Source organism: Leishmania donovani, chromosome 14 (genome assembly GCF_000227135.1).
Source record: "Leishmania donovani BPK282A1 complete genome, chromosome 14".
NCBI classification, from domain to species: domain Eukaryota; phylum Euglenozoa; class Kinetoplastea; order Trypanosomatida; family Trypanosomatidae; genus Leishmania; species Leishmania donovani.
Window position 1 is genome coordinate 139,593 of NC_018241.1, and position 23,792 is coordinate 163,384.

The 23,792-nt window shown below is 60.3% G+C and overlaps 7 protein-coding genes and 1 pseudogene across 7 annotated transcripts, besides 1 other annotated feature; all 8 read left to right on the plus strand.

The window, feature by feature from the left end:
* Positions 1–988: 988 nt before the first annotated feature.
* Positions 989–1,564, plus strand: LDBPK_140410 (hypothetical protein, conserved; the record flags this gene model as incomplete). The annotated part of the gene is made up of 1 exon (XM_003859365.1): positions 989–1,564. One exon carries the CDS (start codon positions 989–991, stop codon positions 1,562–1,564), a length of 576 nt encoding a protein of 191 aa, XP_003859413.1.
* A 624-nt stretch (positions 1,565–2,188) lies between these two features.
* LDBPK_140420 (hypothetical protein, conserved) lies at positions 2,189–5,401 on the plus strand (the record flags this gene model as incomplete). The annotated part of the gene is made up of 1 exon (XM_003859366.1): positions 2,189–5,401. One exon carries the CDS (start codon positions 2,189–2,191, stop codon positions 5,399–5,401), a length of 3,213 nt encoding a protein of 1,070 aa, XP_003859414.1.
* A 1,135-nt stretch (positions 5,402–6,536) lies between these two features.
* On the plus strand, positions 6,537–8,990 carry LDBPK_140430 (hypothetical protein, conserved; the record flags this gene model as incomplete). Its single annotated transcript, XM_003859367.1, has 1 exon — positions 6,537–8,990. The coding sequence occupies one exon, from the start codon at positions 6,537–6,539 to the stop codon at positions 8,988–8,990; it is 2,454 nt and encodes an 817-aa protein (XP_003859415.1).
* A 1,055-nt stretch (positions 8,991–10,045) lies between these two features.
* Positions 10,046–11,359, plus strand: LDBPK_140440 (hypothetical protein, conserved; the record flags this gene model as incomplete). Its single annotated transcript, XM_003859368.1, has 1 exon — positions 10,046–11,359. One exon carries the CDS (start codon positions 10,046–10,048, stop codon positions 11,357–11,359), a length of 1,314 nt encoding a protein of 437 aa, XP_003859416.1.
* Positions 11,360–12,103: 744 nt separating this feature from the next.
* LDBPK_140450 (hypothetical protein, conserved) lies at positions 12,104–13,756 on the plus strand (the record flags this gene model as incomplete). Its single annotated transcript, XM_003859369.1, has 1 exon — positions 12,104–13,756. The coding sequence occupies one exon, from the start codon at positions 12,104–12,106 to the stop codon at positions 13,754–13,756; it is 1,653 nt and encodes a 550-aa protein (XP_003859417.1).
* A 2,676-nt stretch (positions 13,757–16,432) lies between these two features.
* Positions 16,433–17,401, plus strand: LDBPK_140460 (hypothetical protein, conserved; the record flags this gene model as incomplete). The annotated part of the gene is made up of 1 exon (XM_003859370.1): positions 16,433–17,401. The coding sequence occupies one exon, from the start codon at positions 16,433–16,435 to the stop codon at positions 17,399–17,401; it is 969 nt and encodes a 322-aa protein (XP_003859418.1).
* Positions 17,402–18,139: 738 nt separating this feature from the next.
* Positions 18,140–19,699, plus strand: LDBPK_140470 (cystathionine beta-lyase-like protein; the record flags this gene model as incomplete). Its single annotated transcript, XM_003859371.1, has 1 exon — positions 18,140–19,699. One exon carries the CDS (start codon positions 18,140–18,142, stop codon positions 19,697–19,699), a length of 1,560 nt encoding a protein of 519 aa, XP_003859419.1.
* Positions 19,700–22,270: 2,571 nt separating this feature from the next.
* LDBPK_140480 lies at positions 22,271–22,819 on the plus strand (annotated as a pseudogene).
* Positions 22,271–22,819: a sequence feature.
* Positions 22,820–23,792: the final 973 nt, after the last annotated feature.

Consider the following 23,792-nt stretch of genomic DNA (forward strand, 5'->3'; position numbering starts at 1 on the left):
AGGCAGGGGCTGTGCTCAGATGACTGTGTCTGCGCACAGCCGTAGCGACGTGCCTGCCGCTGCTTCAGTTCACGCGCCTGAGGTCTGTGCCAGGGCCCGGGCCAGAGGGAGGGTAGAGTGCTGTGTAGCGCGTGCTCTACGGTCAGAGAATGGTCACGTTGAGCATAGTCTGTTGAATTTATATGTGTGTTTATGTTATATGCGTATTGCCTCCTTTTCTCGTTGCTTTCCTTTCTTTAGCACTCTTTATGTGTTTACGTGAGTTCCGGGGGGAGAGAACACGGAGGCCAGGAAGGCACTGGTGATAGAAGCGCAGCGATGGGTGGCTTTCCTTTATGTGTACGTGAGTGTATGTCTTTGGTTAAGTGTTTGTTCGTCGACGAACACAACTGATGCCTATAACGACCGCCGCGGCGCTGGCCGGTAGAAGAGACGATATAGGGGCAGTATGGTGATGTTCGTTCCATGGTCTGCGCGCCTAGGCAGAATGAGATGCGAAGCATTTTCGTATGGCAGGTTCTTGGAAGCAACTTTTGTGGAAATATGCCGTGAGGTCGGCGACGGTATGGCTCTGTGTGTCGGTGTTCACATGGGACACTCACCTGTACAGGGATGCACGGGGAAGTGGAAGGGGTAAAGGTGGAGCACCGTGGAGCTCACAGGTCGGGTCCTCGGTTGTGCTGACGCTCTTGGCGTGTAGTTAGCAAAGCCCTCCTTTTGGCCACTATCCTCCGTATCCTTGACATCGCACCTGCTCCCTAACCCTCGCTCGCCCGGTGGGCATGACTGGATGGAGGTGTATGTGCGCACTAACCACGCACGCACGCCCACCGCACATATCCTTCCCTCCTTCTTGCGCCTCTCGCTCCCTCTCTATGCATGTTTCTTCGTGTGTGTGCACATACAAGCGTCGGCGCAGGCGTCTTTTTGTTCTCCGGTAGCACGGAATTGTTCACGTCCATCAAAATAGCTACCACCCATGTCGCCGATGGTGGCATCACGAGATGCCGCTGTTCTCGCAGCGCTGAAGCAGCTGGAGGATGTGCGTGAGCGCCTGCACAGCGCCCTTCGCGAAGCCGCCTTCAGCTTCACGATTGCGCAGCGGGAAGAGGAATCGACGCGAGGCTGTTTCGTATCCTTGGATGCGGTACCCACGGCTCAAGGCACTCTCGAAGCCCTCGTGTCTCTCACACAGACGTCCGCCACTACCTTGACAAGTGGTGTCGAGGAGACCCGCTGTGGCGAGATCGATGAGGCTGCCAGAAGTCGCAGCAGCAGTTGTGCGTGGGAGATGCTGCTGATAAGCGGTGAGCGAAGGAAGAAGCAGATGCCCGCAGCTGCGTCACAGCACGCACCCCCCGCACCCAACTCTGGAAGTGACGAGTCAGATCTTCTTCCTCCAGACCCGATCTACTACTTTAGTGAGTACCCCTCCAGTGCCCTGCGAGAGTGCCAGGAAGCGTACAGGCGTGTGTTGCGCTGCGCCGTCGAGACCGTGAATGCGCAGCAGCGGGCGCTGGCGGAAGCGATGGCAATGACGATGGCAGATGCACAAGAATCGTAAGGCCGCTCCTGTATCGGTGCCTGTGTGTGTGTATGTTGGTTAGAAGCTGCAGTGAACGCTGTCCTTGGTCTTGTGTTGTGGGGTGGTGTGTGTGCGCGCGCCTTTCTCAATGCCTATGTTTATGGTGTGCCTCTCGGGTCAGTTCCCTTCTTTCGAGAGCAGCTTGAGACAACCTCAAAAGTACAGGCTGGCGTCAGACAAGGCACGGGACAGGGGCGGGGGGTGTCCGAGCACCTCATGAAGAGCTGGTGTACGTGTGTGAATGCGTATGTTGGGGCCTGATCTTCTCTTCGGGTCGACTCCGTCCACCTAAGTCTTGCAGACACACACACACGCACACAAACATATACACATATATGCACCCCCGCTCTCCTCTATGTCGAGGAGGCGCGAAGACAAACGCCGATGGCTGCAGGGTCGACTCTTCTGACTGTGTGGCCTGCCTGTCGGTGTGCGAGCATCGTCCACTTGAAACCTCTCCCGTATGTTCTCTCCCTGCCCATCCCTCCCTCGTTGACGTCTCGCACACAACTCTCTGGTGCACACAAGGGTGTACGCCACTCTCCAGCGCCATCCACGGCATCCAGAGAAGCGCTAAGAAGCGAGCAAAGAAGAGGTCGACTCATGGGGCGGCCCGGCGGTTTCTTCAAGAAGCTGAAGGCGAAGGAGAAGCGCGCCTCCTCGCGCAAGCAGCGCGGTACCAAGGGCGCCTCCAAGGAGGACAGGCGTCGCAAGCACAATGAGCGGGTGGAACTGTACGCGGCGAAGCGCGAGGCGGAGCAGCTCGCGGCGGTGAGTAGCTCCAGCGACGACGAACCGTCGACGGACTCGGATGCAGAGGAGTACCGCCAGACAAAGTCGTTGCGGAAGCTTCAGAGGCTGCTGGGGGTGACGCCATCCTCTGACACTCAAGCCACATCGCACAAGCGTGCCCGCCGGCAGTCTGCATCCGCGTCACGCCTCGGTGTTAGTGAAGACGATGAGGATGAGAAGATGGCAGATCCATGGAACAGCAGTGGCGATGACGACGCTGAAAACGCAAACGCGAGGGAATCGCCTTCGGCTGACGGCAAGAGAAATCGTCGCCCACCTCTGCAGCGGCGTCGCACCCGGCATGAGTCAGATCAAGCGAAGGCGAGCTCCACGCTCGCCAACGACGACGATCTGGACGGCGAAGACTGGCGATTATACTTGGGTGGCGCTAGTGACAGCGACGACGACGATGAGAGTGTGGATGGCGGTCTCGAGGCGGACGGAGAAGTGACGGAGCTTGAGGAGGAGACGGACGACGCTGACGACGTCGTTGACAAAGACCTTCTCATGGACATGGGCGACGCCGACGATGGTGACAGCGACCATGGTAACGATAATTACGAGGGAAGCGAAGACGACGACAATCCTCTCTTCGAGCTGGAGAAAGGTGATGGCGATGCTGAAGAAGTGGACGACGATGACGATGATGGAGCAGATCTCTTCGATGATGCGATGATGTACGACGGCGAGGCGGAAGATGAAGAGGAAGACGAGGACGAAGAGCGGGAGGACACATTTGTCGAAGACGACGACGACGACGACGCGGCGGAGGGCAAAGTTCGGGAGAGGGACGCGCAAAGGCGTCTTCTGCTGCAACGTTTCGAGCTCAGCACAAGCAGCGTCTCTGTTCTGCAGCAGTGCGGCATTGCTGGTGTGGCCAACGGCACAAAGGGCAGCATCAGCAACAGCGTTGTGTTGACAGAGAAGGATGAGTGGATGCGCAAGTACCACCTCGATTTACACGGCACGCTTGATGAGACGCCGCTGAAACCACTGCCAGTTCCGCATGCTGCGTTGGAGCTGCTGGCCGAATCGAACAAGCTTCTTCAGGTGCGCGCGGCTGAGCGGCTGGAGTCGACCATAGATAAGAAGGAGCTGGGCATCTTCTTTGCTTCCCCGGAGGAGTGCGCTGCAGTGCACCCCGAGAACGTTGCAGTGCTCGCCACGGCGCATGCGCAGCAACACCTGCTGCACGCGCCGTTCGACGTGAAGCGGTGTGCTGCTTCGTCGCCGCCGCCGTCAGCACCTCAGGTAGCAGAGCCATGGACAGAGTGCCCGCCGTACCTCCACCCTGTTTTGTGGGAGAAGTGGACGGCGTTCCGTGCACACCGAAACCTGCCCACGTTCACCGCGGAGGAGCGTGGCCTGCTGGATCTTCTTCAAGGTTACGCGGACCTGCTGGACACACTGCACTGCTGGCAGAACAGCGAGTCGCGGCGAGAGATCTTTGCACTGCACCTCCTCAACCACTGGTTTAAGGCCCGATCTGTCGTGCTGGCGCATGATGCGCTGCTGGCAGAACAGCGAGAGAAGCAACGGCGTCGTCGTCGTGAACAGCATAAGAGGCGAAACAGAAACGGCGGAGCCACGCTGGACAGCGACGCTTTCTCTGCCGATGCTGAGTGGCCTGCAGAGCGGAGCTCTCCAGGCAGACAGGGCCGGCAGAGCAAGAGCAAGGGCAAGGCCGCTGCAAGCCAGCAAAGCCAGCCGAAGAAAGTGGCAAAGGCCGATGAAACTAGCGGTGAGGCCGACAGCGAGCCGCGCGACGACTATCTGGACGTCGATGAGCAGGAGCTCGAGCTGCGCGACCGTGGCTTCAGCAAAACACGTTTGTGCGTGTTTTGCCCGCTGCGCAACCACGCCTACAAGTTTGTCTACTCACTGGTGTCCATCCTGCAAGCTGACCCGTCCAAGTGCTCTAAGCTGGCGATGTTCGAGCAAGATTTTACGGAGATCGAGGAGGCCGTCGACCCGACCTTCAAGCGGCGGCCGCGCGATTACCAGCGCGCCTTCGAGGGCAACATCGACGACTCTTTCTGCGTGGGGTTGCGGCTGGAGCCGGAGCTGGTGCACGTCTACTCACACCCTCTCAACAGTGACGTGCTCCTGTGCTCTCCACTCGGCCTGCGCCGCCGCATCGAGAAGAACGGCGACGTTCTCGTTTCGCTCTCCTCCATCGAGGTGTGCCTGCTCGAGGATGCGCAGATGCTCTTCCAGCAGAACTGGATGCACGTCACAGCGGTGTTGGAGCTACTCAACAAACGCCCAACCGACACCACGCACGGTCTCTCTGATCTGCGCCGCGTCTACGCGTGGGCGCTGGAGGGCAAGAGCGGTCGCCACCGTCAGACAATCATGTCGACGGATGTGTGCAACGCGACGATGCTGTCCACATTCCGTACAGCATCTGTGAACAACTCCGGTAAAATTGTGCTGCAGCGTCGCGCCGACCCCGGGGTGCTGTCACGTGTGCTGGTCCCGGTGCGGCAGCACTTCATCCGCTTCGACCCAAGCTCGCTGGCCACCGTTGACGGGGACCGCTTCGAGTTCTTCACGAAGCAGGTGTACGAAGCCAAGATCAACGCCATGGCCGAGCGCGACGTCCGAATTATCGTTTTCGTGCCCTCGTACTTCGACTTTGTGCGCGTGCGCAACTACCTCCACCGTGAGTACCGCGAGAGCTACGTGGCGCTGTGCGAGTACACCTCGCTAAAGCAGCAGCGCAGGGCTCTTGGTCAATTCTCCGACCTTGAACGCCCGGTTCTGCTCGTGACGGAACGCTTTTACTACTTTAAGCGCTACTTCGTCAAGCTGGCGGAGGCGCTCATCTTCTATAGCCCACCAATGTTCCCGGAGTACTACGCATCCCTCACAAACAGGCTCGTGGCGACGTCGCCGAATGCCTTCACAATGACACTCTACTGCCGCTACGACACCCATGAGCTGAACCGCTTGGTAGGCACGTCGCGCATGTTGCAGCTGCTCGAGCGCGACTCCGGCGTCTTTTCCTTCGTCACCTCGTAGGGGCGACGGAGACGCCCATGGTGAGAGAGAAGAGGAAGGGGGCGTAACGGATGTTGTCGGCGATGGTGCTGCGGAACGCGGTGATGCATGCGCGTGTAAGTGTCTGTCGGTACCGGGTGCCCGCGCGCGCGGCCCACACCTCCTCCTCCTCGCCTCGTCTCTCGCTCTGCCACCAGCGCTCCCCCCTCCCCCTTTTGTGCGCACACGCCCCCCCCCTCTCGGAAACGACTAAGCAGAAGTTGCATAAGCAATCTTAACGGCACGCCGCCTTCTGTTTCGGCCTTTGCCTCGCTTTCCCGAACAACACACATCCCTTCACGCAAAACAGCGTGCACGATAGCATCCCTATCGCAGACGTGTGTCGTGCCGTGTCCGTATGGTGGGCAGGACACGGAGCTGTGGTGAGTCGAGCTCCCCACGCCCTCCACTCTCCCACCCGCGCCGCCTCCATTCCCGCCTACGCGAGATCTGCTCTCGGCACCTCAGCAAGGAGCGGCTACGGTGGCGGTGAGAAGAGCAGCGACCTCTTCTTTTATTATTGTTTATGTTTGTGTTGCCCCTCATGCAGCTGCTTCAGGGCATATGGCATCCTGAGCATCCTTCACAGACCTCTGCGCCGGACATAAACACCTACACACACACATACACCTCTTTCGCCTGCTTCTTTCTCCCCCCCCCCTCCTCCCCTCTCCCTTCTTTCTTGTTTGTCCGGTGGGTCGCATGGTCGGCGGTCCTCAGCGACGTCCTCGCAAGCGCAAGACAAGAGAAGCAGTGCAGACACACACGCACATACAGAAATACATATATATATATACATATATGCGCATACGCAAACGACAGCCAAAAAAGAAAAAGAAGGGGTGCTTTTGTATACAAGGAAAGGGTTCTCGTCTGCCGCACGTGCTCTGATTCGCCGGTAGCTGGAGTGAGGGTGAGAAGCAGGCGATCTGTGGAAAGCCTTTTCCTCGCGCTGCTGCTGCCGCTCATTTCCACCCACCCACCTACCTCTTCGAGAGAGAGAGGCAAGCGCCCTAGGTGTTCGCTAGCATCGTCCAACGGACAGATACATTATAGATATTGCTGCCTTCAAACGGGCGTGGAGGTGGACCACAACACGCATTCCTCACCTGAGAAGATGGCCAGCCCTGCCTTTGAATTCGTGCAGGGCAACGAGCGCCTTGACTGGGGCGTCCTGGTCTCCATTGATGTGGAGCGGCTGATGAAGTCCACCACTGTGGACACGCTGCAGCGCATCGTCGAGAACATCGCCTTCTCCCGTGTCACGCGCGATGAGGCCGCCCTGTTCACGCCGGACCACATCCTGCACCTCTTCCAACTGTGCCAAGTGGTGATTCAGTACCTGGTTTACTCACAGGAGATCCTCGCCGAAATCAACGTTAAGCTGAACGACCGGATGGAGGAACAGCAGGCCGCTGCGCTGGAGCAAGAGGCCCTGCTCCAGCGACTCTCCGACGAGACTAACCTGCTGAAGAAGCAGATCAAGACGCAGCGTCGCACACTGCTGGCGTACGAGTACAACGCGCAGGCAGCATTGGCGCGCGGGCTGGCCGGCAGTGGCGCTGCTGGTGCGGCCGGTGGCCCTGCGACTTTGTACGTCTGCCCGTACTGCGGAGACGAGTACCACAAGGCCGAGTCCATGCAGTCGCACCTGCGCAAGAGGCACAACACGACAGTGGCGTCGCCGAGCTTGCCAGTCGCAGACACTGCTACCTCTCCCCTGCCGCCTACTGCGGGTTCGCAAACCGTTGTGCCGGCCCCTGCTCGCGGTCCAATCGCAACCGCGGAGGCTTCTGAGCCGCTCCAGCAGCTTCGCCACCGCGTGGAACAGTTGGAAAAGGACAAGGAAGTGATGGAGCGGCAGCAGCGTGAGAACCTGATACTTATGATGCTCGGCGCCACGCGGTCGCAGACAACGTCACCGCCACCACAGCAACCGCAGCAGCAGCCAGCATCGGCGCCCGCCAGTACGAGTGTGCAGTCGCCCGTTTCACCGCCGCCACCGCCGCCGTCGTCGCCGCTTCCGGGTTTGACCGCGGCGCCGTCCGCGACAACAACCGAGACGGCAGTGAACGTCATCCCAGAGCATCTGAAAGGTATACCCGTCGTGCCAGACATCAGTGCAATGATGAACTACAACCTCTCCTGCCAGCGCGAGGCCTCGGAGAACGCACTGCGACGCCAATTGATGGACCTGGAGGCTGAGATACGAGCTCTGAGGGCGAGCAAGCTGGCAGCAGCGCCAACAGTGCTCACGGAAGCGCCGCCGCCGCCTTCACCATCCGCAGCGGCCGCTGCCTGCTCGCCAGCCGCGCCACCGTCCACCCCCGGTCTCGGCGTCACTGCATCCAAGGACGCTCCCGCCGTTGGACGGCCTGCGTGGGTGGCGGAACTGGAGAACGCACAGAAACACCAGCGCCAGCAGCAGCAACAACAATCCAGCGTCTCCGCAGCTCCCCCCTCCCTCGCACCGCCGTTGACGCCGCCCCCAGCACCGCTACCCCCACCACCAGCAGCAGCCACCCCAACACCACTACCACCGCAGCAGCAGCACGTCTATACGACAGGAGCCACAGAGCCTTCCCTTGCTCCGCCACCGTCGCACTCGCAGCCGTCTGCAACGCAGCCCCAGTTCACCTCAGCAGCGGCGCCGCCGATCCAGTCGATGCCTTCGCTGTGCACGCCGCCATCCTTGCAGTCCAGCTCCCCGGCACCGCAGCCGAGCTACAACATTCAACAACAGCAGCAACCCTCACTGGCAGTTCCGTCCCCCACGCCCTCGGTGCCAGACCTCTCCACCCCCGCCATTCCGATACCCTCTCCAGCCACGCCGCCCACAACTGAGGGCGGCGCACCTCCAGCTGCAACTTCGACACCGTCCGTAAGTCTCCCGCAGCCGCCACAGGTGCGTCCGAAACCGTACCACTGGGTAGACAGCAGCACAAACTCCAGCCTCACATCCACCTCCACAGTGCCGCCGCACCGAGCTGTCAGCAAAGGGTGCCCAGGCGCTTCGCCCTCTCTCACTAGCAGTGCCACACCTGCGATGGCGACGGCGGCATCAACCTCAGCGACAACGATTCCGCTGCCATCGACAGCCTCTGCCGGTGCCCTCGCCCCCTCGATCTCCTCTCCTGGACTCGGGGTAGGGACATACTTTTCCTCTCGCACCTCTGCGCCTGCAGGAGCGGCGCCGGCGCCAGCGCCGCTCTCGGTTATTCCGCCGCCCGCCACGCACGACAGCAGCACGCAGCACAGCCCGCCGCCACCGGTCACAGCGCCGGAACTTTCCGTGCCTCATCCAATGCCAGCTCCAGCGCTTCGCGTGACAAACACGCCTCTCTTTCACGCGCCGTCCCTGCCGGCGCCGGTCTTGGCAAGTAGCACCGGCGGTGGCAACACCAGCGTCGGTAGCTGGTCCCCACCAGCGCCAGTGCCGAGTACTGCCAACGCGCCGGTGCCAACACCGTCAGCAGTGCCTGGGGCCGTCAAGTCCTTTCGGGCATTGAGCAGCAGCAGCAGCAGCAGCAGCAGCATGCGCTTCCGCATTGACAGACGCTACGACTTTTAGCGCGTACTGGATGGAGACGGCGAGGGGACAGACCCACACGTGACGAGACGCGGGGTGAGATTCACTTCCCAAGGGCCGCTGGACAGTGCCATGATGCAGGAGGAGAGAAGTGTGTGTGTGTGTATGTATTCGTGTTTGCAGAGCCTGCGTGCATGTGGCTGGAGGGGCGGTAGTCCCCGGCATAAAATCACTGCCTGCGGAAGCCCGCACACGCACACGCACTAATGTGGTGTACATACGCGATAGAGAGACGTGGCGATGTTGTTGCTTTTCTTTTTCTTTTCCCGACTCCACTGTGTGTGTCTCTCTCTGTGTAACTGTATTTTGAATGCCATGTGCGTGAAGGCGGTGCGATGCGACGGTGTGTGTGTGCGGTGAATACAGTTGCGTGTGTGCTTTTTCAGTGCTCGTCTGTGATAGAGATCATAGAAGTCCCCTTCCCTCCTCTACTCCAAAACACACACACGCACTCGCACACCCCTTCGCTAAGCCGGTCCTCTCAGCTGAGCCGCCTGCGCGCGTGTGTGCTGGAGCAGAGTGCGAAGAAATGAGAAGTTGAGCTTGGCCAAGGATGCACTCAAACACGCAAGCGTACTCGCATGAGCACATAGACACCAGCAGAGAGAAAGAGAGGTGCGAGAAGAGGGAATCCAGGCGCCATCTTGGTTTCCTCTTCCTCCTCTCCCACCACTCGTTACGGTGGGGGTGGGGGACGTCTGGGTGCGGTGCGGCGGGTCTGCCCACTGTGTCTTGAATGTAAGCGCCTATGCCGCACGAAAGGCGTGAATGTGGAGCAGTGCGCGTGAGTTCAGGATTGTGCCCTCACAATGCGCCCAAAACGCAATGAACGCAGGAGTGGAAGGCACACACACAGCAGGACGCTGCTCTCTGAAGCGGGCTAACAACCCACGTCACGCACCTCTTGCTACATCACCCTTTAACGCACTTACAGAAATGCAACCCTTCCCCCCTCCCCATCTTCCTCCACCCATGTTGTGTCCGCATCATATCACCGGTGGCTTCTACTTTCCCCTCTCCTTCTCCTGCTCCTGTGTATGTGCGCGTGTTTGTTTGTGTGGGTGTGGGTGTGTGACGCCACCATCATCGACCTCTCTCTCTCGTTATGCGCCCCTCCTCCCCAGTTTGCATGTGGCTCCTCTGCACACATGCGAAGTCTACAACGTGTGCCGCGGTACCGAGACCCCCTGGTCCGCAATGTAGCCCGAATGCTCCTGCGCGGCTTGCAAGAGCAGCATCATACACCGTCCTCGACAAGGCTCGAGCTTGAGGTGCGGCTCGGCAGCATCCTGGCGCACACTCGGGCACGTCAGCTAGATATACCCATTGCCGTAGCGTCGCCAGCCTTGATGGATGAGACGGCGCGCAACGTCTACCAATTCCATGCTGGCATTTCGCACCCACTGCTTCACGGGATGCAGGCGGCTCTGCTAGAGGCTGGTCTTGCCACGCGAAAAGACGTGGACCTGCAAGGAGGGAGAGTTGATGTGCACGTGTTTCTTTCCAATGAGAAACGGCTTCACTGTCTCTACCAGCCGCTCCACGGGGAAGCCCCCGGTGCGCGCGCAGACGGCGTCAAGACGGCCGCCTCAAACCCCGAGGCGCCGCCGTACAATCCGCTGTGCCTCACCCAGAGTATCACGGTTCTTTCTGCCGAAAAGAAGGGCCGGTTGGCTATGATGGACATGTGCTGCCCAGGCTGGTGCGCTGACCTGCGTTTCGCTCTCTCTAAGGAGACGGCTGTGCCCGTTGAGCTGACGGATGCAACGAAGGAGCGGGCGATCGCGTCGCGCTGCCGTGCGCGCACATCCGTCCCGGTCGGGCGTTTTTTTTCGGTTCAAATGACACAGTCGATCTTCAGCCGGGATGTCTGGTGGTACCCGCCACCGGCCGTGCGCTCCTACCTCGAGATGGACGCGGGTGCGTCATCATCACCCGCGGCGGTCACGGGCACGACCGTGTTCGGTGTCGGCACGGTGCTCCCAACACCAGTGCTGTTTTATCCGGAGAAAGCGGCGGGACGCATCGGTCGGAGCGACGCGGAAACCACGATCGAAGTCGAGGTGGAGATCAACCTGCGCGCGCTGCTGCGTGAGTGGAAACGCGTCTATGGGGGTGCTGCCGCGTCTGCTTACCTATCCACCTCGGCGCTTGTGGATACAACGTGCGCCGGAACGTCGATCGCAGGCGACGCAACGCTTAAGCCGTCAATAGCCACGGCGACCATAGATGACGTCGCCGATATGCACGCCACGGTATTGGCGGAGAGGGAAGACCCCTATCTCTTGCGCGTGGCCGAAGAAGTGATGGCAGTGGTGCAGCTGCTCACCAAGGTGCGCGTCGTCGAGTGAGGCTCCCGGCTTTTGAACATCCTGGCTATGTCTGTCCGTCTCCCTCTCTTATCATCACAGTCCCGAAACTCAGCGAGACGAAGATGAGGTACCGCGAACATGTCGCACAAACAGTCGTCAGGCGCAGGAGCAGACGTCGAAGCAGGGAGAGGGAGAGGGAGGGAGGTGGCAGGGAAGACGGCGGCCAGGCATGCGGTACATGAGCGCCTCTTCACATGTGCACACACACACACACACACACATGCACGTGCGGAGGTGTGCTTACGAAGGGAAGTACTAAACTCCACAACAGAACTCTCCGAATGAGAGCCACCCGTGGATGCGCGCGCACGCACGCACTGCACCGCTGCCTCCTCTCCTTCTCTCTCTCCCTGCATTCCCCATCGGAGTGCATTGGCGTGTATACGCAAACAGTCTCAGGGAGGAGGGTAGCAAGTGCCACGCTGTTTTCTGTGCCGCTGTCTCATGATGACCTACTGCCACTACTGCCCATGTGACCGTGGCGAGACCGGCGGGGGGAGGGAGAGGTGATGCACGTACTTCTGTAAAATGCGGTGCTTCTTCCTGAGGCATTGAAGCCTGCAGTTCTACTGTGTTCCCTCTCGCTCTCTGTCTCTCTCCCCCACATGCACACATACACACGCACGCGCACTTGTTGGCCTTTGGTCTTCTCTTGATCTCACTTTCACGCCACAGCCCCTCTCCTTCCCCCGCTCCTCAGCATCTCTACACAGTGGCCTCACGATGTTCTGGAAGTTTCTTGTCAGTGGCCTGGTAGGCTCGGCCTGCTCGGCCTACCACCGCGGTCCAACGAATGTCTCCCTGGCCCTCGACCCGCCGACGCTGTCCATCATCATGGACCCGAGCAAAGACATTGTCCCCATCCGCGCCGTCATTGTGGGGGGCGGCTACGCTGGCAGTAAGATGGCCTATCAGCTGGACAGCATGTTCGACGTCACGCACATTGATGAGAAAAACTTCTACGAGCTCACCAACGATGTCATTCCTATCATTACCAACCCATGGAAGGAAGATGTGAATCCAAAAGCGTGCCGACGCATGATGGTGCTGCACCGCTATTACCTCAAGCGCAGCAACGTCGTGACGGGCACCGTGATCGGTGTGGATGCGAAGCAGGTGTACCTGCGCGACGGCCGCACCGTGCCATACGATCTTCTCTTTCTCGCAACGGGCGAGCGCAAGCCGTTCCCTTTCCAGACCCGCGAACGCACCATCTCTGGGCGAGTGCAGGAGCTGAAGCGCTTTAACGAGTTTCTGCAGTCCTGCAAGAAGGTCGCCGTCGTTGGTGGCGGCCCCGTCGGCACGTCCCTCGCGCACGACTTGGCGAGTTCACGACCGGACCTGCAGGTGCACCTGTTTCACCAGCGGGCTGAGCTGCTGCCGCGCCTCCCCGGTGTGTGTCGGCGCCACGCTCAGGAAAAGCTGCTGTCAAATCCGAATCTGCATCTCCGCCTGCTTACCCGCGTGACTGACGTAGACGGTGTAGTTCTGCCGAGCAACGGCGACAAGGCGGCCTCTTCCTCGTCACCCGCACGGCACTCATGTGCCGGCCAGCTGGTGAACCCTCCCACCTCGAACGTGGCGGTGCCGGAGTCGTCGCTGACACTCGCCACAGCCAACGCGCCGTGGTGGCGGTCGCTGCTGAGCACCGTCTGGCCTCGCCGCGGCGTCGTCCCGGATCAATACAGCGTCCACTACGACACGCTGCAGAGCGAGGTGCGGCAGCAGCAATCCATTCTGCAGCAGGTGTACTACGGCAAGCGGAACGAGGTGGCGGAGTGCGGGGTGGTGCAGGCGCGCGGGGTAGAAGAAGGCTTCGATTACGTCTTTGCGCTGACCGGCGACACCCCTCGGCCTATCCGGTGCGATGAGCTGGAGGACAAGTCGAGAAAACTACCGAACATCCTGCGCGAGCACGAGACGAGAGATGGTCATTACCGCGTCAGCACACTCATGCAGTTGTTAGACCACCCGAACATCTTCGGTGTGGGGCGGTGCACAAACTTGCCTGTCATGCGCGGCTACGGTTCCAGCGACATTGAGACCCGGACACTCTTTCGCGAGCTCAACTCCGTCGTCAGCAATCCCACAACAATGTTCCTGCACTCCCGCGACGGCGTTCAGCTGGCACACATGCGAATCCCCCGCATACACGTCCGCCTCGGCGTCGACGACGCCGTGGGGTGCACGCCGTGGTCGGGAGGCATGACCGGCGTCTCCTCGGTGCACGAGTTCATGCAAGACCGCAGCTACCTTCTGAGGGAGTTCCAGAAGCCTGTCTTCTACAAGCAGCAGGACCAGGCAAAGGTCAAGCAGCGGGTGTCGCAGTGGATGGAAGAGGACATCACTGACATTGTCGACTTCTCCCATTGTTAGCGCAGGCCGCGCTACACCAACGCAGCAGAGAAAAAGGGAGAAGACGTTCACATATGAACATGCCAGTCGCTCTGTGAGCATGGCTGACGAAAGGGGGGGTAGCGGTGCCGGCGACGTGTGTGTGTGTGTGTGTGTACATGCATCCCCCTTTGCTCTCGCAAGCGGCTGCAACAACAACAGCACCAGCGGTGCACCTCGTCCGTGTGGTTTTGCAGCAGTGCGATGGTCTGTTGTGTGCGTGTGGAGGTGTGCGCAGTTGTTTCTTACAGACCTTAATTATCTCTCTCCATCTCCACAGCCTCTCGCTGGCGTCCTCTCTCGGAAGCTGTCGTACCTGGAGAGCCACGTTTTCTTTTCCTTCCTCTGCTTGCAGGCTCGTCTCTACAACGCACACGCCCATCCTTTTCTCCTTCCCCTGCCTCGTGCATGTGGCTGGAAATGGAGAGCGGATGGAAGGGTGCAGCTCATGGAGCCACCACACGGAGTATGACCTCCGCTCGCACTTCTCTGGTTCTCCTCCCCTTTTTTCTTCGCCTTTCTCCTCATCTTTCATATGTGATGTGCGCCTCTCCCTTACGTCATCCATGGGGGGGAGGGGGGGCGCAGAGACACAGATGCGAAGGCCGCACCGCCGTGTGCTCCTGCACACACTCGGACACACACACACAACACACGACATGTCTTGTCGTTTTTTTCTTCAGAGACGGAAGGGAGGGAGGGAGGGGGGTGCAGCGCTCTCGTGTGAGTGAACTCCGGACGATGCAGGCCAGCCCCCTAGGGCAAGAGAAAACGAGGATCAAGGCCATCGCGGGCTGCCTTCCCACCCCCGCCAGGAGTTCCCTCCCCGACCGCGAAACCCTCCAGCGCGCCCCCTATGCTCTTCGTTTTCTCCCTTGATCAGCAAGTGACTACACATGTCGCTGGGCCCGTGCTGCTCTTGTGCGTATCGTTTTACGCGGACCTCGCCGCGCACGATGGAGCTACGCTGCGGTGCGACGGGAGCGTGATACTGACTCTCGGTGGTGGTCCCGCCTGCTGCTGCGTCGACAACACCAGTCACGTGGATGCAAATGAATGCATCTCTGAGGGAGGGAAGCGTACCTGCACCTCCTCTCCAGCGGTGACAGTGAGGCGCAGGCCTCGGATAGTGAAGGAGGATGGCACGGCGGCGGTGGCGGCAGACCGTGAGCGATACGCAGACCCCGGCTCCGCGAGCGCCTACGGGCCGCCCCTGCTTTTAGAGTATGTGGCGCTGCGGTACGTGCGCACCGTCAGGGCCGCCTTGCAAGCACCGGTGCCATCGTATCCGCTCTGCACCCTCCACGTCGCCCCTCCGCAACTCGTGGACGTCAGCGCCACCGTCCCGCATCCCTACACTCGCTTTTTCCAGCTGCAGTGAAGGGGAGCCGCCGCCGCTCCCGTAGTGCTGGCGGGGCTGTCGGCAAGACGTGCACGCTTGCGTGTGCACCTGCGATCACGACCAACTCTCCAGCTGGGAAACTCGCGGACAAAGAGGAAGCCGTGACAGCGGACAACTTTCTCCTCAGCACCGTGGAGCTGCGATCGCAGCGCGCGGCAGCCGCTCTCCGTGGCGTTGTATGCTGACTACGTGCTGCTTGCCCTGTCCATCACTCCATCACTAACTCCACAGAATAGAGGGAGTCACAGTAGCGACTCACCTGGCCGAGTAGCGGAGGGGGTGGGCCGGCGTTTGCACTCACCCCCACCCCCCCCGCGTCGCCGCAGTACTGCAGGCGTGTGAGGAGGCAGGTGCTGAAGTGGGACGCACCTGCGGTGGACAAGCATCTCGGGCGCAGCGTCGGCGGCGTCGACGTTCTTCGCCTGCGCTTTACACCTTCGGGCACGAGTCGGGTGAGTCGGCAGGAACTGATCTGGCGGTTGCTGATGCACCCATCCGCCTCCTCTGACTCTTCAGCGACAGCGTCGCCATCGCCCGCGGCGCTGCGGAGTGTGGATCCGGAGGACGTCTGTGCGCACATGTGGACGCACTCGCAGGCTATGCACGGAGGTGCTCGTGCACAGCAAGGCACTGTGTTGCCGATGTTGCTATCGTCTCTATTTCTTTCTCCCCTTGTTCACCTGCTGCTTCATAGAACGCATGCACGCGTACATACACACAGCCTCATACATGCATGTTCATGCGTGAGCTGCTGTAACTCGAGCTGAGCAGAATGCCTTAGATGTGTAGCCATCTCCTCTGTGCAGCGGGGGCGGGCATCAGTCGCCGCTTCGCTGATGTCCATCGATGCACATACGCGCTCCCGCTCTCTGTCTGTGCCTCAATCAGCTCGATGCTCCGCCGCCACCCCTTCTCCCCTCCGGCGCGTCCTGCCCCACCTAAACTCTTTCTCTCTGTGTGTCCTCGTCCCTCCATGCATGCCTTGTCTCGCCGTTGAGACGCCAGGATAGCACCTCGACCACACTCGCACCCCCGTTTCCTTGAGAGACCATTCTCTGCCTGCCTTATAGAGCCTGCAAAGCCGTATTGATATCACATACACACACGCACACGCATGGTGTGAGCGCGTGAGTGCTTGCCTGACAGTAGCCTTCGCCTCTTCTTCTTCGTATCATCGTCCCCAGACTTAATCGTAAAGACGGGTGCGCCGTGCGCACACACACACACCGCCCTGCCCCCCCTCTCTCTCCATCGCCATGGCCGACGAACGATTTGATTCTATGCTGCTCGCGATTGCGCAGCAGCAGCAGGGCATCGACGGCATCCTTGACACCTTCTTCTCCTTTCTCAACCGCAAGACGGACTTCTTCACTCAGCCGGACATGGCGCGCCGCAGCGTGCAGCAGGCCATGAGTCGCTACCTGGCTGAAGCCGAGGAGAAGCAGCGCAAGGCGAAAGAAGCCCAGGCGGCCGCGCAGCAGCAGCAGCAGTCTGCGCGCACTTCTCGAGTGGAGGTCCTCGAGAGCGAGGAGGAGGTGAATGCCGTGGCCGCCGCTCAGGCCGCAAAGGAGGCCGCACAGCGGAAGCAAGAGCTCGAGAGGGCGCAGCGCGAAGTCGCGGAGGCGAAGGCAAAGGAGGCAGCAAGGAACGAGGCGGAAACAGGCGCGACGGAGGCCTTTGCCGACACCGGCGATGCCCCGCGCGGACTGCCGCCCACGGCTGCCAACGGCTTCGCCTATGAAAAGTATATCTTTTCCCAGTCCCTGCAGGAGGCTGAGGTGCGCGTGCCGCTGCCGGCGGTAAACGTCAAGGGGAAGCAGGTGAGCATCGTGATCACGAGCAGCCACCTGACGGTGGGGATGAAGGGGCAGCCGCCCATCGTGGACGGAGAGCTGTACAGCAAGGTGCGCGCCGAGGAGTGCATGTGGACCATCGAAGACGGCCACACGGTCGTCGTGACGCTCTACAAGGTAAACTCGATGGAGTGGTGGAAGACGATCTTCCAAGGCGATCCAGAGATCGACCTGCAGAAGGTAATGCCGGAGAACTCGAAGCTGGACGATCTCGACAGCGACACCCGTCAGACGGTCGAGAAGATGATGTACGACCAGCGCCAGAAGATGATGGGCAAGCCAACCTCCGACGAGCAGAAGAAGCAGGAGATGTTGCGCAAGTTCATGGAGGCGCACCCCGAGATGGACTTCTCGCAGGCGAAGTTCTGTTAAGTAGTTGTATGCCCTCTCAGTCGCTCGCTCTCTGTTCGCCCCTTTTCCTTCGTTCCCCAACGCGAGCTGGAGGAGCCATGATAACAAGATTGTGTGTGCAGTGCAACGGACACGCTACGTGTGTTTCCCCTCCTTCCCTACCCCCCCCCACCCCACCCTTTTCTTTTTTCATTTCATGGATGGCTCTGTCTGTGCGGACGCGGCGGCGATAAAGTTGTCGTCTTTCTTTTGTCGTTTTCTATTATTGCCGAGGGCGTGCTGCGCCCTCGACCGGCGCCGCTCGTAACGGGGCTGCTGCCCCCTCCCACACCGTCTACTCCACTCACAGACGTGTATGTGTTCACCATGGCCCAAACACGCGCCTATTTCAACGAAAGGAAACATAGTAACTGATGCGTGTGTTGGGACGGCGGGGACGGCGGCCTCATCATCAGCATCGCCTCAACTGCCGTTTTAGCCCTACAGTATGGATTCCGGCTCGCATCGACGGTCATCTTCCCCGGCGGATGCCGCTCACATGCTCACTCGTCCACCCACCCACCCCTCTTTCCTCGGCAACCTCCATCGCTCACCCTCGCGTTTTCCATATGCATATGCGTGTGTGTATGCCCAAACCACCCAACGCGATGAGCTCGGCAACATAGATCTTTTCACCTTCTCGATTCCGCTAAGTGACCACACCCACGTGCACCCCACACGCCGCCGCTGCCGCCGCCTTCGTCGTCGATCCTTGTCCCCATGCCCCGAACGGCGACCCACACGACGACGACGCCGCCGATGCCGACGCCACACGATACATTGCCGGCGGCAGATCACCACGACGATGACAAGTGTTGTTGTTGTTGCAAGAGTGAGATCCACATCGCGAAGCTCGAGGCGGAAAATCACCTCCTCAAGGAAAAGCTGTCGCAGATAGACATGATGCACGCGATCAGCGCCGCCAAAACCACCAGCAACCGCACTATTCTGACGGCGCTGGAGGAGGAGCGGCAGTACCTGGAGCAGGCTATGCTTCCCGTCAGCTACAAGTTCCCGAAAGGAGCCGACTACAGCGAACTCCCCACCTACCCAAAGCGCCCGCACTTCGACCAGGCAGCGAAGCACCCCAGCACGCAGGTCGTCATCTTCGACGGCTGCCCCAACGACCCTTATCACCCGACCTCGATGCCCATCTACCAAACCGCGACCTTTGTGCAGCCCGACATCGAGGAGTTCGGTCCGTACGACTACAGCCGTAGCGGCAACCCGACTCGCACGGCCATCGAGACCCTCGTCGCCAACCTCGAGGGTGCCCACGCTGCCTTCGCTTTTTCGTCCGGCATGGCGGCACTGCAGACGCTCGTGACCACGCTGAACGCTGGCGACACCATCCTCGCCAGCAGCGACCTTTACGGGGGCATGCACCGTCTCCTGACACAGATCACCTCGTGCCTCGGGATGGCTGTTGTGTTTGTGCCGATGTGGAACACTGAGGCGGTGCGCCAAGCGCTCATCGAGAACCCGGCGGCGAAGCTGCTGCACATGGAGAGCCCCACGAACCCACTGATGCGAATTGTCGACATCCGTGCTGTCTGTGAGGCTGCCCACGCGCACAACGTAAAGGTGTCCATCGACAACACTATGATGTCTCCGCTTCGCTGCACCCCGCTCGCCCTGGGCTGCGACTACTCAATCCACAGCGCCACCAAGTTTCTGTGCGGCCACAGCGACACCATGTGCGGTCTTATCTGCGTGAAGTCTGAGGAGGATGTGAAGCGGGTGGCCTTTCTGCAGAACGCACAGGGAAACGCCCTCGCCCCGTTTGACTGCTGGCTGCTCCTGCGTGGCATCCGCACGCTGTCCATTCGCGTCGAGAAGCAGGAGCTGAACGCCGTCGCGGTGGCATTGTTCCTGTCGCGTCAGAGCCACGTCGTGTCGCGCCTGCACTACGCTGGCTTGAACCCCGCCACGTCCCCCCAGATCTCTTCCCTGACTGAGGAGAACTTCTACCTGCACCGCTCGCAGACCTCCGGCCCTGGCAGCGTGCTCTCCATTGAGACCGGCAGCGTCAAGCGCTCCAACGCGTTTGTACGGGCCTGCAAGCTGTTCAAGCTCACCGTCAGCTTTGGAAGCTGCAACTCGCTGGTTGAAATGCCCTGCCTCCTCTCGCACGCGTCCATACCAAAGGAGAAGCGCACACTTCCAGCTGACCTGATCCGACTGTCCGTGGGTATCGAACAGATCGAGGATATACTTGCCGACCTAACGCAGGCCATCGCCGCCGCGGTCGCCATCCATGACAATGACGGGTCCTGCTGAAATCACCGCTTCCTTGTCGTTCGTTTTTTTTTTTGTGTGTGTGTGGGGGGGGGGGGGGGTAGTGGTGCAGAAGAGAGATGGATGCGTGCGTGTGTGTGTGTGTTTCAGCGCAAACCGTACGCCATCGCACTCTCCTCTCCTTGCAGCCTTCGTTGTTGTGTTGCCTTGCTATCTATATCGCGGAGTCTCGCAGATTCGTCTTTCCCGCCTTCCTTAAGTTGGTTCCTCTCCGCCTCTCTCTCTATCGAGGAGAGGGATACGCTCCTCGCACTGGATATGGTGGCGTGATGCGCACGAAGAGAGGCAGGCAGGACCACCACCGCGCGCCTGTTTGCTCCACACTTCTCTCACCCCCCCCCTCCCTCCTCCCTCCTCCCTTCCATTCCCCCACCCCCCCCCCTGTAGCGCTGCCATGCGTGCCGGCATCCCTTCTTATGCGTGTGTACATATCTCTATGTGATCCCCTCTCTCCCTCTTCAGCTTTTCGTTTCTTTCTCTCTTTTCTTTTAGCGTCTTTTCCGATGTGCCCTTCTTTACTATGTGTGTGTGTATCTGCTTGGGCCATACTGCACCCCCGGCCAGCACAGCGCGAACGAAGAGCTGCACACACACACACATGCGCTTGTATGAGCGGCAGCGACCTTCCCCCCCCCGCCTGACCTCTTCTCCCTCTTTCGGTCTCCCGCTAATACACTATCGATATGCAGGGCGAGAGACAACGGTGGAGACAGAGCTGCCGTGCGACGGATAACACGAAGCTCTCGGTAAAAGCGCACACAGTTTGGGTAACCGAACGTGTGCACGTGTGTCGTATCCTCGCGTGAACCAGAGCAAGTGCGCACGTGACTGTGTCGGCTTTCCATCCCGTGTGCCTGCTGTGGGATGAAAGAGAGGAAAGCACTCTTTTTCTCCGTACTAAAGCCGACAGCGCGCTCTGTCGAACCTCGCTCTCTCTCTTTCAGTGTTGTCGCCACATCTTCATCCGCCCCACCCACCCACCCCGCCCATCCCCCATGTGTGCATGTGTTTGTGTGTGTAGGGGGTAGAGCTCGTATCGCTGCTTGCGTTGGATCCTTCTTAGCCGCGCCTGCTCTTACGGTTGTTGATCATCTCCCTCTTCTTCCTCGTATCCTTTTGTCTTGCCAAGTGCCTGTGCAGCACCGCATCGTTAATGAGCAAGACGCATGCGAAACGCGCGACCTCTCGCCATCGTAATAAGCCCAACAGAAACGGAGAGAGAGCAAAAAAAAAAAACATTTTTCAGTTCGGTGCGTCGATTCTCTGCCATGCAGCACGAGCTAAACTCCGCTTTAACCAACCCTCTACAAGTCTCTTACGTGCTGCGAAGCAGCGGCAGGCACGTCGCTACGGCTGTGCGCAGACACAGTCATCTGAGCACAGCCCCTGCCCCAAGCCCCACCCACCACCAGCAGGGCAGTGTGGGGGCCGGGTGTGGGGTACGCTCGAGTCACGCCGACACGCTGCCCATCACACGGATGGCGCAAGCGTGTTCACGGCCGCGGGTCGCACCGACGCAGCGCCGTCCAGGGCCTGGCCGCCGGCGTCAGTGGCGATGCATCGCTCTGACCTCCCCTACGGCGTCGGCGCTTGACCCTGCCACGACCGGAAGCGGCTCCGCATTGGGCAGGACTAGAGGGGGTGGGGTGCCGCTCCGCCTCCCCGCAGGGGGAGAGAGTGGGGGCACCGGGTCCCGAGATGCCACGCACTGTGTGCGGGTATGTTTGTGTCTACCGGTCATGAGGGACATCCGAGAAGTGACAATAATGGACGGTCGAGAGCACAACGGCCGTATGAGTTATTGCCTCTTCTTCGTTGCTCTGTCGTGGACGAAATCGGGGTGCCCTTGCGCGGGACGGTGAAGCGGTCTTCTCCGCTGCCACCACCACCAAACAAAAATAATGAGGCATGCGCGCAGTCATCAATGAGCGTGGAGAGGGACAGGCAACGTCAGCTGGCATGCTCCGGTCGAAGTGAGGCTGATGCCGCTCAACAACTGGCCTCGGCAACGCATACATCCGTTGCCTCTACTCTCCAATCACCATCTTCTGCACTTCCTCGTTTCGTCTCTCATCTGCTTCATCCTCATCCCGGCCTCTCTCAGCGCACGCACACTTTCACTTTGGGTGCAGTCACACACACACACGGGCATTCACAGATATCCCACAAGGTTGCCGCTCTTCTCGCTATCGTCGATAGACTCGCCCAGGCCCCGCGTGTGTGTTTGTTTTTCCGCTTGTGCCCGAGTCTCTCTGCCTTACTCATGAAGGTAGTTTCAGCCTTTGCCCGGGCGGCGGTCCTGTCCCTACCGCTGCTGTTGCCGTTGTTCGTCGTGCTCGCGGCATGGGGAGCGCCCCTGTCTCAAGCTCAGGAAATGGACAAGGAAGAGAGTCCCGTGTCTCCGGTATAGTCTCAGTGCGCACGCCTTGGCATGTGGCCCCGTCGGTGCCATCCCTGTACCGTGCCGCCGGTGAGGCTCCGCGTCTGCACGTCGCCGTCATGAGCGTGCCGTTGCAGGGGCACTTCAAACAACTCTGAGCGCTTGCGGAGGAGATGGCCTGTCGAGGCCACAAAGTAGCATGCGTGTTGGAGCGGGCAGTGTGGTGTGAAACTCTACTGCGGCACAGCCAGCACACGGCGCCGCTTGTTCTCGCAAACATCAACGCAGCAGCGTATGCGAAGCCGATGTCAGAAGGCAACGGCCCGCTCGATGTTCAGGGTGTCGTCATTCCACCCTGCAAGGATGTGTTCACTGAGCGAGACTTTCATGCCATTACCAGTGAGAAAACCTCCACCATCATGTCCTTCCAGGTGCTCTTTGAGAACATATTCAAGCACCACAAGCTGGCGTTGCCAGACTACGCACTAGTGGCGCAGGCCGTGCATGCCGCTCTGCCTCTCACGATGCTTCTCTGCGACATCATCATCTACGCGTGCGCTGCCGTGGGCCTCAAGATGGGCTTTTCGGTGTTCAGCGTGTTTCCTTTCACCGCGCAAATGCCCGTCGGCCTGCAGGCAATGTTGCCAGCCGTGGGACTGGCCTTCCCGCGTCACGTGACCCTCCGCCCCTCAGCCCAAACATCCACCAGGTCGGTCCGCTGAAAACCCGCGATCAGCGCCAACCCTACCGCTGACAGGACCTGCCGTCAGACCTCGCCGCTTTCATGGGCAGCTGCTCACAAGGCGTCGTCTACGTAAACTGGGGCACCCTAAGCTTGCCAGACCCGGGGGTGGAGGATCGCCTGCAGGACGCGCTCGTTGAAGCCGCCCCGCTTAGCGTGGTGTGGAAGCGGCGCACCGCATCAGCAAGGCCACCGCCGCCGGCTGCTCGCTTCTACATGACGTCCTGGCTTCCGTCGACTGTAGCGGTTCTGAAGCACTCGAACACGCGCATGTTCCTCACGCACTGCGGCGTCACTTCCCTGCTGGCGTCTGTCGAGGCGGTGGTACCGAACGTCGGCAAAAAAAAAAAAAAAAAAAAAAAAAAAAAATGCCAGCGCGTCGAGGAGGTCGGCATCCGACTTCCATCCAGCGAAACGAAAGCCTTCACCCGCGCCGGCGTTGTCGCCGTCATTGCGGCTGTCACTGAAAACCACAGCACCCCATGGTGCGGCAGCTGCGGAAACTGCGCGCCATCGCCACCGCATACGGCGGCCCACAGCGCGCTGCTGACATTATCGAAGGTCGTCAGTACAACTTGCTCATCGGAACACAACACTCCGGCGCGTGCGCGAGCTTATCGGTTCCGCTGCAAATCGAGTACGCCCTCGCCGCGTGGTCGGCGGCTTAGGTGGTTGGTATGGGTGTGCGTGCCCCGTCGTTTGCGCGGGCGGTGCCTTCCGATCCCCGCGGTGTGGTCGATGCTCTGGCGCACGACTCGCCCTGCGAAAGCCAAACGCGGCGAAGACGCAGCGCCGTCGCGCGCACACGTGGCCGCACAGGGCGCATAAGCACCTATGGGGCGCCAAGGGGGCGCTTCGAGGAACGCCCGGCCACCCGCCTCGGGGGCCCGCCAGAACCACGCGCGCGCGCCCTCGGCGTTTGGGCCTAGTTTCGCGCGCGGCACTAAGGCCCC